Source organism: Hypomesus transpacificus, chromosome 18 (genome assembly GCF_021917145.1).
Source record: "Hypomesus transpacificus isolate Combined female chromosome 18, fHypTra1, whole genome shotgun sequence".
Lineage (NCBI taxonomy): Eukaryota > Metazoa > Chordata > Actinopteri > Osmeriformes > Osmeridae > Hypomesus > Hypomesus transpacificus.
In genome coordinates, this window is record NC_061077.1 from 6106008 (window position 1) to 6117723 (window position 11716).

The window sequence follows — 11716 nt, forward strand, 5'->3', positions numbered from 1 at the left end:
AGTACAACAATCCCGGAAGGCGGATTCGTTAGCTTTGACCTACAGAACTAGTTCAAAACGCTTAACTCCGTCCATCTGGCGTAACATGTGTTATAAAACGATGGTGCTATCAACCGGAAAACCCAAAAGTTGTTGTGAACATGTATTCATGGGATATGTAGTTTTGTTATCCATCACTGCACCATCGTTACATTTTCCCATGTCATTATATTTAGAAAGTGATCACTCTTCATATAGGCATACTGTACCTTACCCCATCGTAAGAAGATAACATTTATAATAAAGTGATATATGTAGCCTGTCCTTGTGCAGGTTTTATTGTTTATTGCTGCCAGTTTGCACCTTCACTTTGAAACCACTGGAGGGCAATATAACTGTAATTTGCTGTTGTGGAGCGCTAAATGAATATCAATGAGATGCCTCTCTGTACACACCACCTCCTTCACGACCACCGCACTGCAGTTTCTCCAAAGGAATCAGCGAAGATGTGCCCCTGTTAGCAGACTGACTCATGTCTCTCAGGGGCACTTCATAATTCAACAAGCAACATAATGTGTTTAAAGAACATGGGGAGTCAGGTGGCTGAGCGGTTAGGGTTTTGGGCTAGTAATCTGAAGGTTAATGGTTCGATTCCTGGATGTACCAAAAATTAAATTGTGTCCTTGTCCATTTCACCCTACTTGCCTCAGGGAGAATGTCCCTGTACATACTGTATGTCGCTCTGGATAAGAGTGTCTGCTAAATGACTAACTGTAACCTTTGAAAAATCCAGGATGTGTGGCCTCCTTTGCTTCTGTTGTGCCATCTAGTCTCAGACTCACCTGACTGAAGTGATGCTGCTGTTAATTGAAAGCAGAGAAATTGAGTGGACACTCACAAATACTTGTTCCACTTTCCACAGTGCAGTGGTGAGAGCTCTCTACATAATGGTGAGGGTGCTTCTGTAAAGAATATTGTAGTCTTTTTATTTATTTCTGTTAGAACGCCAGTGATTCACTCTAAGACCCTCATATGAGTCTCATTGCAACACATTTCTGGTGGGGAAGAGGAAGGGGCAGAAGGGAAGGTTGGCTACCCTAATACATCATGTTGAGGTCAAGAGTAGGTAAGAATCAACGTTTGGTAAACTTACAGTAGGGTGGAATTTAATGACATCTCCTACATCCTTGAGGCTGCACTCAAGGCTACACTGTCCCATCTGTTAACACTCTGTTTTTTTTTCGGGGAGTCAGATGGCTGAGCGGTGAGGGAGTCGGTCTAGTAATCCGAAGGTTGCCGGATCGATTCCCCGCCGTGCCAAATGACGCTGTGTCTTTGGGCAAGGCACTTCACCCTACTTGCCTCGGGGGTGCCCTGAGCCCTGTGCCCTGTGCCCTTGCCCTGTACTTACTGTAAGTCGCTCTGGATAAGAGCGTCTGCTAAATGTAATGTAATGTAATGTAATGTTTTGACTGTTGTCCTCTTACTTTCCTCGTAATTATAAGGTGCCAACATAAAAAGTCAAGTTTCATTTACACCATGAAAACTAAGCTAATGTAAATGATGTGATGTGTGACCTTCCTTCAGACTGATGGAACAGAACTACATAGCCAAATACTGGTGTGTGTGTGTGTGTGTGACTCCATTGTTTGGAAAACTTCCTGCCTCAGCCTTGGCACTGGTGTAGGAGGATAGCTTCCTTCCTTCTTTGAAATGTGAAAATTGCATTTTTTTATGACCGAGTAACCCAATTCAACAGCAACAACAACCCACCACTGAAAAGCAGGTGTTAGACACACCCAGCATTTCTCTGGGCTCATTTAATATGATGTACTTAAAACGTAAGCCTTCCGGCCATGGGTATCAGAGTCATTGATTCAACTACATAGAACACCCACATATAAAGTCAATAGCCTGATTATGTATTACATTGATTTCTTAAGTGCTAAACAATTACCTTGCAAGTTCAGTGGCTTTCTATGACTTATATTTGAAACCTTTGTCTTCTGTATGGATTTGAAAATCTACCAGTGGATAAAACCACAAACTGAGTGGACTTGTTTCTTGAACAAGTCACAACGGTCTATCAAACTGGGTCAGGAAAGTTTCAACCAAGCTATAGAGGAACAACAAATAGTTGGCACTTGAAATATCTGTTGTCCATCTTAATGCTAAGAAACAACATAATTGGTTTAAGAATTTCAACATCAGTTTTAATTTCAGTTTTAATTGCACCTTCAACAATCTGATATGTTCAAAGGCAATTCATAGCATAAATATTCCCTATGACGTTTTTGATGATTGCACTTATGCCTAGAAAAAACTTTAATCATTGCCTAATTTACATAATGTAACTCTCTCACCGCATGTATCTTGAATTATGCAAATTCCATTGCTGTAAGGCATACAGGATGAGATTTATTTTTCTGGTTGTTAGTTGTGCCTACATTACTGCACGACTGATGGAATAGAATGTTCTTGTGTTGCAGTGGATGTTTTTAGGAGCTGGTGCAGTGTTTTTGATAATGACGTGAATACATTTGAAATTTATTTTGTTATCGGCAATTACAAAATATTATGGCCCCATAATGTAATTACTAAATATACCAACATTTATGCATATGTGTGGGACAAACATAGGCCTACACACTTACTGTATGCACACTTGCTCATGTACCCACACCCACACATGCAGAGGTTAAATGACAGTACATCAGTAGATAAGTAGGCTAACTCAGTAGGTGATAATGTCACTGCTGTGTTTGAAGCCCTGCTAGTCTGTTGCGCAATAATAGATTGAGGTCACAAAGCTGTAGGTGGCCACAAAATGTGCTGATCTGTATGATTGGTTAAAGCATTTACACTAGGTGCCATCATGTATTTTGAAAGGTCAGTGCATGTTCGGAAGTTGGGAAGTGTTGTACCTCAGCAGAAAATAACTGTTACATGTACATTAAACTTAAAAAAAGGATTGGCAGGGCAAGGTGAAATTGAGAAAGATGAAAAGATGTCCTAATGTACTATACATAAGCATAAAGGTCCACCAAACTAAGCAAAAGAACACAGACAATAACACACATGATGGCAGGACAGAACCCGTTGCATGTTAGGGGAGGGGGTACACATTATATCAGATGAAAAAACGGCCTGATATAATGTGGATCCCCTCTGTAACTCATATGGTAGACAGGTGAACAAAGTGGTTAATTGAAAAGCCATATTAAACTAATTAAATTCAAACAGAATTCGCGTTAGGCAGGGAGGGACGGGTTTGCAAAGACGTGGAATCCTTGTCAGACCACACCCGCAGAGAATGGACAGATGGAGGTGGCCTAGATTACGTAAAGGAAAAAATATTGTTCATAAACCTACTTGTGATGTCGAGTCAAATAGGCCGATCAGTCGGCCTATGTAGCTATGGTGCATGGCAATATGGAACATTGGAAAACACTGTCGATTAATCCACAATACTAAACGATGCATTAAACAATTCACACGTCGCTTTAATGTAACAGACAAATAAACGTAGCCTATTTATGTGGATAAATGAGTCCTTTAAATCCTATGCAAAACCATGTCGAGTCTTCCAGGTCGCTATTGGTTAAATTTAAGAGGTGAATTCGAAGTGCAGTATAGTTAAACTCCGCTTCTCCGATGGCACGCGGCTAGGTGATACAAATACTGGCGGGAATAAGTGCCTTGGCATGACACCGGAACAACCTGAATCTATTCCTGAATTCCATGTTATCACATACAGTAGCCTAATTGTTGTTAACTGAAGATGCTACTACTTTTGAGGAAAGGTACACTTGAGTTCAGGCCTCTTAAGAATTGTGCAGTGTGCAGAAAGAAGGTGTAAACCTTTGTTGGGCAATCAAGGCAGACGCTCATTGGTTGAGAGTGCAATATATAGATTATGGTCTCCAGCCCTCTCAAGCTTCTGGTTGGCAGAAACATGAAAACAGCATCATTCTGAGCGCACGGACCGAGGACCTACAGTCGCAGGTTTCCTTTTCTTGTCAATTCGTCTAGTTTTATTCCGTAGGCTATTTTGTATTTCACAATGAAGGAGAGGAGACATACCCAGCCTTTTGTGGCGAGATGTAAACTTGTGTTAGTTGGAGACGTTCAATGCGGAAAAACGGCAATGTTGCAAGTCTTGGCCAAGGACTCCTATCCAGAGGTAGGCTGTGACCGTACACCTGACACAATACAAAATAAAATATATAACAAGCTATATTTACGTTGTTTCCTTTTGACCAGGAAAATTACACATTTTCTTTTTAAATTGACCGATTTAAACTCTAAATTGGATAATAATGGTAAATTTAAAAAATAATCTGAAAACCTGTAGCCTTCTTATTCATGCACTCCTTTTTCTCTTCAGACCTATGTTCCAACAGTTTTTGAGAATTACACAGCCTGTCTTGAGCTTGAGGACCAGCGCGTGGAGCTTAGTCTTTGGGACACCTCAGGTGAGATGGCAGACTAAAGGTTTTGCCGTTGGAAGAGACAGCTCTTAATGGAGTGCCCCCCGAAGCCCATCGAATTTCTACCTCCCTATGTTTCCATGTTGTGTTCTGAAGTTAGTACGCTAATAACGGCATGTTCTGCACGGTATCTGCCCTCAGTGGAACCTTAGTTGGTAAACAAATGAGCCCAGGCCCATTGTGTGTGTTTATTTCCTATCACACATTTCTAAATCCTGTTATTGTAGAAGTTTATGAATGTTGATTGTTGGATTGCAATCACTTAATCCCTAATTGTTTTCAAGCATATATCTTTGCTCTGTTGTCTAGCTCTGTATGCTTAGATGTAGGAGTGTCCAATTATCTCAGATATAAGTAACAACTGTGTCTGCATCTCCTTTTCATGTACCCCCTCCTTATATTGCATTCCTGTTTGGAATACATATTATTGTACACACGCAAGCATAAACATACATCAGCTGTCATGTTACATTAATCTTTTGAACTGTTGATGGGTCCATTATGAATTCAGAGAAATCCAGCTGCTAGTAGTTGCTAGTTGTGGGTACCCACTGACACCATTTTACATTGAATAACATAATCGATGGAATCAACATCAGAGGGGACTGTTAGAGTTTTACTTGGCTAGAACTCCGGATTCAGAACTTTGGATTCAGTTCAATTTTGCCAGTTGGCCTGCTTGGGGGGGGGGGGGGGGGGGGGGGGGGGTTGGGGGGGGGGGCTCGGAGAGAGAGATTGAGAGTGTGTTTAGTGTGTGATGTGCATGGGGTAGATAAGCCTCTGATCGGGCAAAATATATTTATTACCTCCCCTATGGCCCTGTGATGTGGTTTGGCTAAAAAGCCTTATGTAACTGGAAGCACTGCAGGGTAGGTTTGTCTACAAAACACACTGGCCATTCTAGAGATGGACTTACATAAGGATCTCATGAAACATAATTTTTTTCCAGGGCTTGATTTTTTCAGCTCATGTTTTACAAGTATTAAGGAATAAAACACAACTAATTGCTTACAATACATGTTTCTTTGAACTTTATAAGTTATCAATGACCTGAATTGTCAGGAGGTTACCACTCTATACTGGCATGTAAACCATTCCCATTTCATCATAATTCCCTTTTCATCATCCTTCAAGCATTCCTCCAGCCATCCATCCCTATCTTTTAAAGCTTTTTATCTGGCTCTTTGATGTCTTGGTCTGATAGAATTCTATCCTTTATGGCCGTAATCTTTCCCATGCTCCCTGGAGTTGATGGTTATATCACATCTGAGGTTTCTTTTTTAAATAAGACTTTTTAATGTCTTACTTCACTGCATGTTGGTCAGTAGGGAGATTGAGAGAATCCCATAGAGTCAAGGTGTTGTTGCGCTGCAGTGTTGTGTAACACATTGGTATCTCTCTCTCTCTCTCTCTCTCTCTCTCTCTCTCTGTGCTGATAATCCTATCTCATTATCTCACAGGAATGAACCTTTGATATAGAATGTTTTTCTGTATCCTTTCCATCTTTCATAAAGAGACAGTTTATCTGACACTGGGTCTTAGAAGCTGAACATGACTCGGCTCCTCACTGCTATTGATCTCTTTTAGGATGGAAAATGCCTTTAGCAGATTTTGATTCTCAGGCCAGTAGGGTCAGCTTCTTGGCTTGATTTGTGATGGTGATTGTATGTCAACAGATGTGAGTGGGAGGTTTTAGGTAGGTGTTGCTGCATCCATTCCTTTCTACAGATCTATCTCTCTATTTCCAGAATTGCATCACTCTGGGGAAGCATGTGTCCATGTGGACAATACTTAAGACATTTCTACAGTGTTGTTACGTTAAAAAAAATACAAATAAAACATGAACCATTGTAGATGCAGATTAGGCTGGGAACATCATGTTTTGGGCCTTGTGAGGTTGTCTCATCATGTGTCCTAGTGATGAAGAAAGTGTTGTGTCCGTCTCTTCATAAATGGAGTGACTAAGTTCAGTTGAGTTCTGGATTTTAAAAAGTATTTATCAATCTGCAGATTGGGAGAGAAAACCAGACCTCTGACAAAAAATGACAACACAACACCAGGCTTAGGTCTCAATCATGTCTCTCTCTGCGCTCTGAAGGCCGGAGGACCATCTTTTATAGGGTACAAGAATGTAAACATAGATAGTGACAGTCAGGCAGTAATGATGTTACAACAGTCTCAGAAAAAGAGATTCACAGCTCCCAACACATGACCACTCAGACTAGAGAGTTCATAGTTGGAGCTCTCCTTGTATTCAATTACAAGGAACATTTAGCCAGTACTTTCTCCTGACCCAGAACATCTATTAACCCTGACACAGACACAATCTACTCTTATTAATAGCAAGCTTACATGAGAACATACTAACTAGTATCCAATGACTAGTTCTATTGATTAGTGAATAATGTAAGCACAAAGGAAATCGCAATTTCTTCCACACTAGCTAGATCCTCTTTCTGCTGTCTTAGAGGATGAGGAAATTAGTGTTATCAATAGAGCGGGTTGAACAATAACTGCTAGTTGAACAAGAAAATATGCTTGCTTTGTCATTTAACACAATGGCATCCAAATATAGGGTATTTTACACTGACAGAATTTTGTGATAACATCCCAGAGGAAATAGCTCTTGATAGATTATATCCTTGTTTATTTTGTATTTAATGAGTTTCCGGGTGCCTTATGGACTGGAGAGACAGGAATAGGAAATTAAATGGTGTTGTTTTGGTGAGAGCTGAAGTTGTGTGGAGGGAAGTACAATAGATGACAGACATCCTGCCTGTGCCTCTTTTTAGCACAGGACTCTTCCTGTGAAACAGGTCAAGTCACGCATACAGTATATGTGACTGATTGTATCACAAACACTAACATAACTTTATCAATTGAAAGTAAAGTGTAAAGTGTGTAAAATTGAAGTGTAAAATAAAGATTTAAAGGTTTCTTTATAATTGAATGACGTGTATCACCAAAGAAACCTAAAAAATACAAACATCTTTTTTCTTTATCATATTTCATTAGTGATTTATTTCCTAAGCGAGAGATCAGGATGCATTGTGATTGGGGTAATTATTGTGTAGTTTTACTAAGTATTTGTATTTGTGTGTGGTTTAAAGTGATTTATTGGATGAACTCTGAGGAGGAAATATGTGGTTTAATTAAACGGTTTACTGTGAGGGTCTTATGGTAAGGAATAGGTAGGATATGCCTTGTGTATGCAGAGAATTGTGGCGCAGGGGGTTATAATAGAATGTTGGAATTAGGCATTTCCTACCAAGGCTGTTGCCGTAGTTACCACAGGGGGTAGTGGGTGGCGGCCTGTGTGGGGGACAGACTACTGCACAGGCACAAACCACACACACATGCACACAGACACACTCCCACAGACACACAAAGCTAGATAGCGGAAAAAGCCTTCTCTTGTTAAAGTCCAACCGTAGACTACAGCAGCCAAGCATCTATCCACCTGCAACCCTGCAGGTATCATGCCCCCGAAATGTCTCTCCATAACATCATCCCTCAATCTGTACTAATCATTGCTGTGAATTATGTCTACAAAAGATAGAACTTCAGTCACTTTAATATTCTGTTGAGACTGATGCTATTCTCTGTGTTACCCCTCCAGGCTCTCCTTACTATGACAATGTGCGACCCCTCTGCTACAGTGACTCAGACGCGGTTCTTCTATGTTTTGACATTAGCAGACCGGACACAGTGGATAGTGCACTGAAGAAGGTACAGGTGTTTTCATAGAGTTATGAGCAACATAGTTTTCTTTATTATTGTGCCCAGTGACAGTACTGTGACAGTTGTGTGTGCTTTTCATTTCAGTGGAACACAGAGATCCTTGATTTCTGCCCCAGCACACGCATCCTCCTGATTGGCTGTAAGACAGACCTGCGCACAGACGTATGCACGCTAATGGAGCTGTCCAATCAGAAGCAGACTCCCATCTCCCATGAGCAGGTTATTATCTGTCTGTTACAACCCCAAATATAGTCTAGGGCTATGTAGAGGAACATAACATAATCCACCAGTTGACACTGTGGAGAACGGCTAGTGGTATACACACACATAAGATAGCAATGTTCTCGCTTCTCTAAATTACCAACTGTCTGTAGAGGGGATCTCTCACTGAATTACTACTCCCAATGCTTATTTTTCTCTGAGCTTTCCGAAGAGTTTTTCCTTGTCTCCCTACAGAGTTTTAGGTTAGTGTGCTGGCTGTGAACCAGCCTAGTGTCACTATACAATGTCCAAACCTGCATGATGAAAATGTAAGGCCATGAGCATTTTACCTGCCTACTCGGCCTCCCCTGGGCTAACTACAGGGACGTCGAACAATGAGGAGAAAAGGCAAACACAATCGCAAACCAACAGAGTACAAGGAACATAATGCAGGGGACTGCCCAAATGAACTGTAGGGATATGTAGGTTTAATGTAGATGGTCCCACCACAAACAGGCCACATAAACGGACGTGACATATCTCTCTTTGACTTTGTCTGTCCCTGCCCCACTTACTGTGTGCTCTTTGTCAACCTGGTTGCAGGGTTCATCCATGGCTAAGCAGTTGGGAGCGGAGGCCTACCTGGAGTGTTCAGCTTTCACCTCAGAGAAGAGCATCAACAGTGTATTCCGCACAGCAGCCTTGGCCTGCCTCAACAAGTTGCAGCCCTCATCCAAACCTAGCCCCACCCGACGCCTCTCCAAAAGGCTCCTCCACCTGCCCAGCAAGTCTGAGTTGCTCTCCTCCACTTTCAACAAGGATAAGGCCAAAAGCTGCTCCATCATGTGAATAAGATGGCTGCTGGGGAGAGGCATTCCATTGACTGGCTCAGTTGACTGGAGGGTACTGGATGCTTGGAGATGAGGGGATGTAGGGCGTGAAAAAAAGAGGACAACATTTGCTCTGGACCCCTCTCTCCTCCACCACATCCTGCCTACCCTCGCTGACAACCCCCCATGTGGTCATCTCCTTACTGTAGCTTCACACTGCCACATGATCCTCACCCTTCCCACGTTCCAACATAAATATTAGTAAGCCTGAGTGTGATTGATGCTCAGTTTCTCTTCTTTCTTCTCCAAAGGTGGTTGTAAACACTGCATTTGATCACATTACGTTGATGAGACCTTTTCAGAATGCAGTGGTGTGTGCTTTCTCCTATCCATATCCATCTTACTCAGTGTTAATATAAAAACGTGATATCAGCTGAAAGGCTCAGATGGACACCTACAGTCATGTGGTTAAGAAGACTGAAAAAGAGAGGCCGTAGTGTAGGTCCTTAGACTCCATATATGAAGGAACCATAACCTCAGCAGTATTACATCCAACAAAGTACCTTTGTAAGGACAGTGGGGTATGGGGGAAGGATATGGCAAGCAGTGTCTTCAGTAGAAGCTGTGGGAATGAGGAAGTACAACCAGGACGGAAGCAGTGCAATGTGACTTCTCACTCACATGGGCCTCCAGCAGTCTCGGGAGGGCATGCTGTGACAGATAAGACGGAGAGCCATATAAAGGATGCGGGTATTTGTTTTTTGTCACCCTTCCCCCCCTTTTATGAGTTGCCATCCATCTCAGTTCTAATTGCCTCCCTTCTGTATCCCCGTTATTACCTCAGGTATTGATTGAGAGGTTCGAGAATGTGCTGTTTATTATTATTTCTCTTGTGATGCAGTAAATGCTGCTCTATGGACAGCAGCATTACCTGTTCTCTTGAGGAAATATATTAAGAAATCTTGATTTCACATCAGCCCTTTCATGTCCATCTGTTTACTCTGAAATGCCAAAAGCAGAAAGACCCCTGGCTAATGTAAGCATTTGGATCATTTCTCTTTCTAAAATCTTCTGACTTGTGGTTACATAAACCTTGAGCTTTTATCTGTAAATTGAAAGTTAAGTCAAGTAACCATGATGCCTAACCAAGCTGAATCGTGCCTGGGATCAGCTAAATCTAGGTCCTCCTCCTGTGGCAAGGGTGACAGTCCATCTGGGGTTCTTCATTCCAATAGTCTTTCAACTGAGTGTTCTTGTGGGTGTCTGGATCATGATATGGGAGGTGGGGTTTAATGCAAATGAACAAACAGGCTGGTCCTGTATGTAGAAAGTTGTTTTAACATTTTCTCACTTATATTTTCAAGTCTTTTGTGATTATTTCTGTTTTCAGAAATACCTTTTTAAAACTATTTGTTGTTATCTTTGTTGAGGTCTTTATTGAATTTTCTGAAGTAATCTGGTTTTAGGGGCTGCCAACAGCTGACTAATTGAGAATGGGTGATTTGTAGGTTTGCACAGAGGCTCAGAGTTCCTCACCATACAGAACACTGGAATTTAATGTGTTGCCTAGCAACACCATGAGCAGGGCAAGAGCTGAGTCCTGGTGACTGGGATGCCATGGTTCCTGTGTCTGAGAAAGAAGGATGGCTCTTCAGCAGGGAGCCTCACTTTTCATTTTGTAGCATCAGACAGGGGCCTTCTCTCACCATGCTGATGGCTGGACGGATAACAAATTGGAATCATCCCCAAACTGGTGGTGGCCGTTTTTTGGCCTTTTGGAAACAACATAACCATTAGTAGGCTATAGTGCGTAGCATGACCTTACATCTGCAGGAGCTGTTGAGACTTAGTCCATTTGACTGAGAGATCATGTCACAAAGGAATCTCGTTTATTTGCTGTGGACAGACTTTCTATTGTTGTAGATATTTCTTTGTTGAGATGGTTGTTGAACTCCAAAAGATGTTATACAAGGAAGTTGGTGTCAAGATGAATTAATATTATTGTTCCCGGCGTGTTTAGGCCTTGCCCTAAACTATGTTGAAGGCCTGTGCTTTTAACCATCCTTTTAATTTCTTGTTAATGAATCTGAATAAAGATAATGTATCTGTTCTTCAGATACATTACTTTTATGCCTTTTTATTCTTGGAGACTCACAACATGTGTCACAGATGCACATTCTGTAGTAAACCCACGAAAATAGAAATTGATCAAATTGACAAAAGCATCAAACCACAACACAGCAATAACAGCACAAAAGCATAGACAAACACGAAACGTTTGAAATGTTTCAAATCAAGTGGAATAATGCTTTTGTGTTGTCACTTAATGCTGAGGTTTTGTACATGTTTGTTTTTTCCAATTATATTTTGTTAATGCTATTATGTTAAGGGTTAATGTTATTGTGTTGTCAGCTTTTGTTTGCTTTGCTAATGTTGTTTTGAATAAAAACTTGAATTGATTGGCATGGCTGATAA

General features: G+C 41.3%; 1 protein-coding gene across 1 annotated transcript; it reads left to right on the top strand.

Annotated features, from left to right (window-relative positions):
* The first annotated feature begins 3923 nt into the window (after positions 1–3923).
* LOC124481104 (rho-related GTP-binding protein Rho6-like) lies at positions 3924–11716 on the top strand. The gene is made up of 5 exons (XM_047040882.1): positions 3924–4162; positions 4367–4454; positions 8089–8198; positions 8295–8429; positions 9015–11716. The coding sequence occupies exons 1-5, from the start codon at positions 4043–4045 to the stop codon at positions 9258–9260; spliced, it is 699 nt and encodes a 232-aa protein (XP_046896838.1). The 5' UTR covers positions 3924–4042; the 3' UTR covers positions 9261–11716.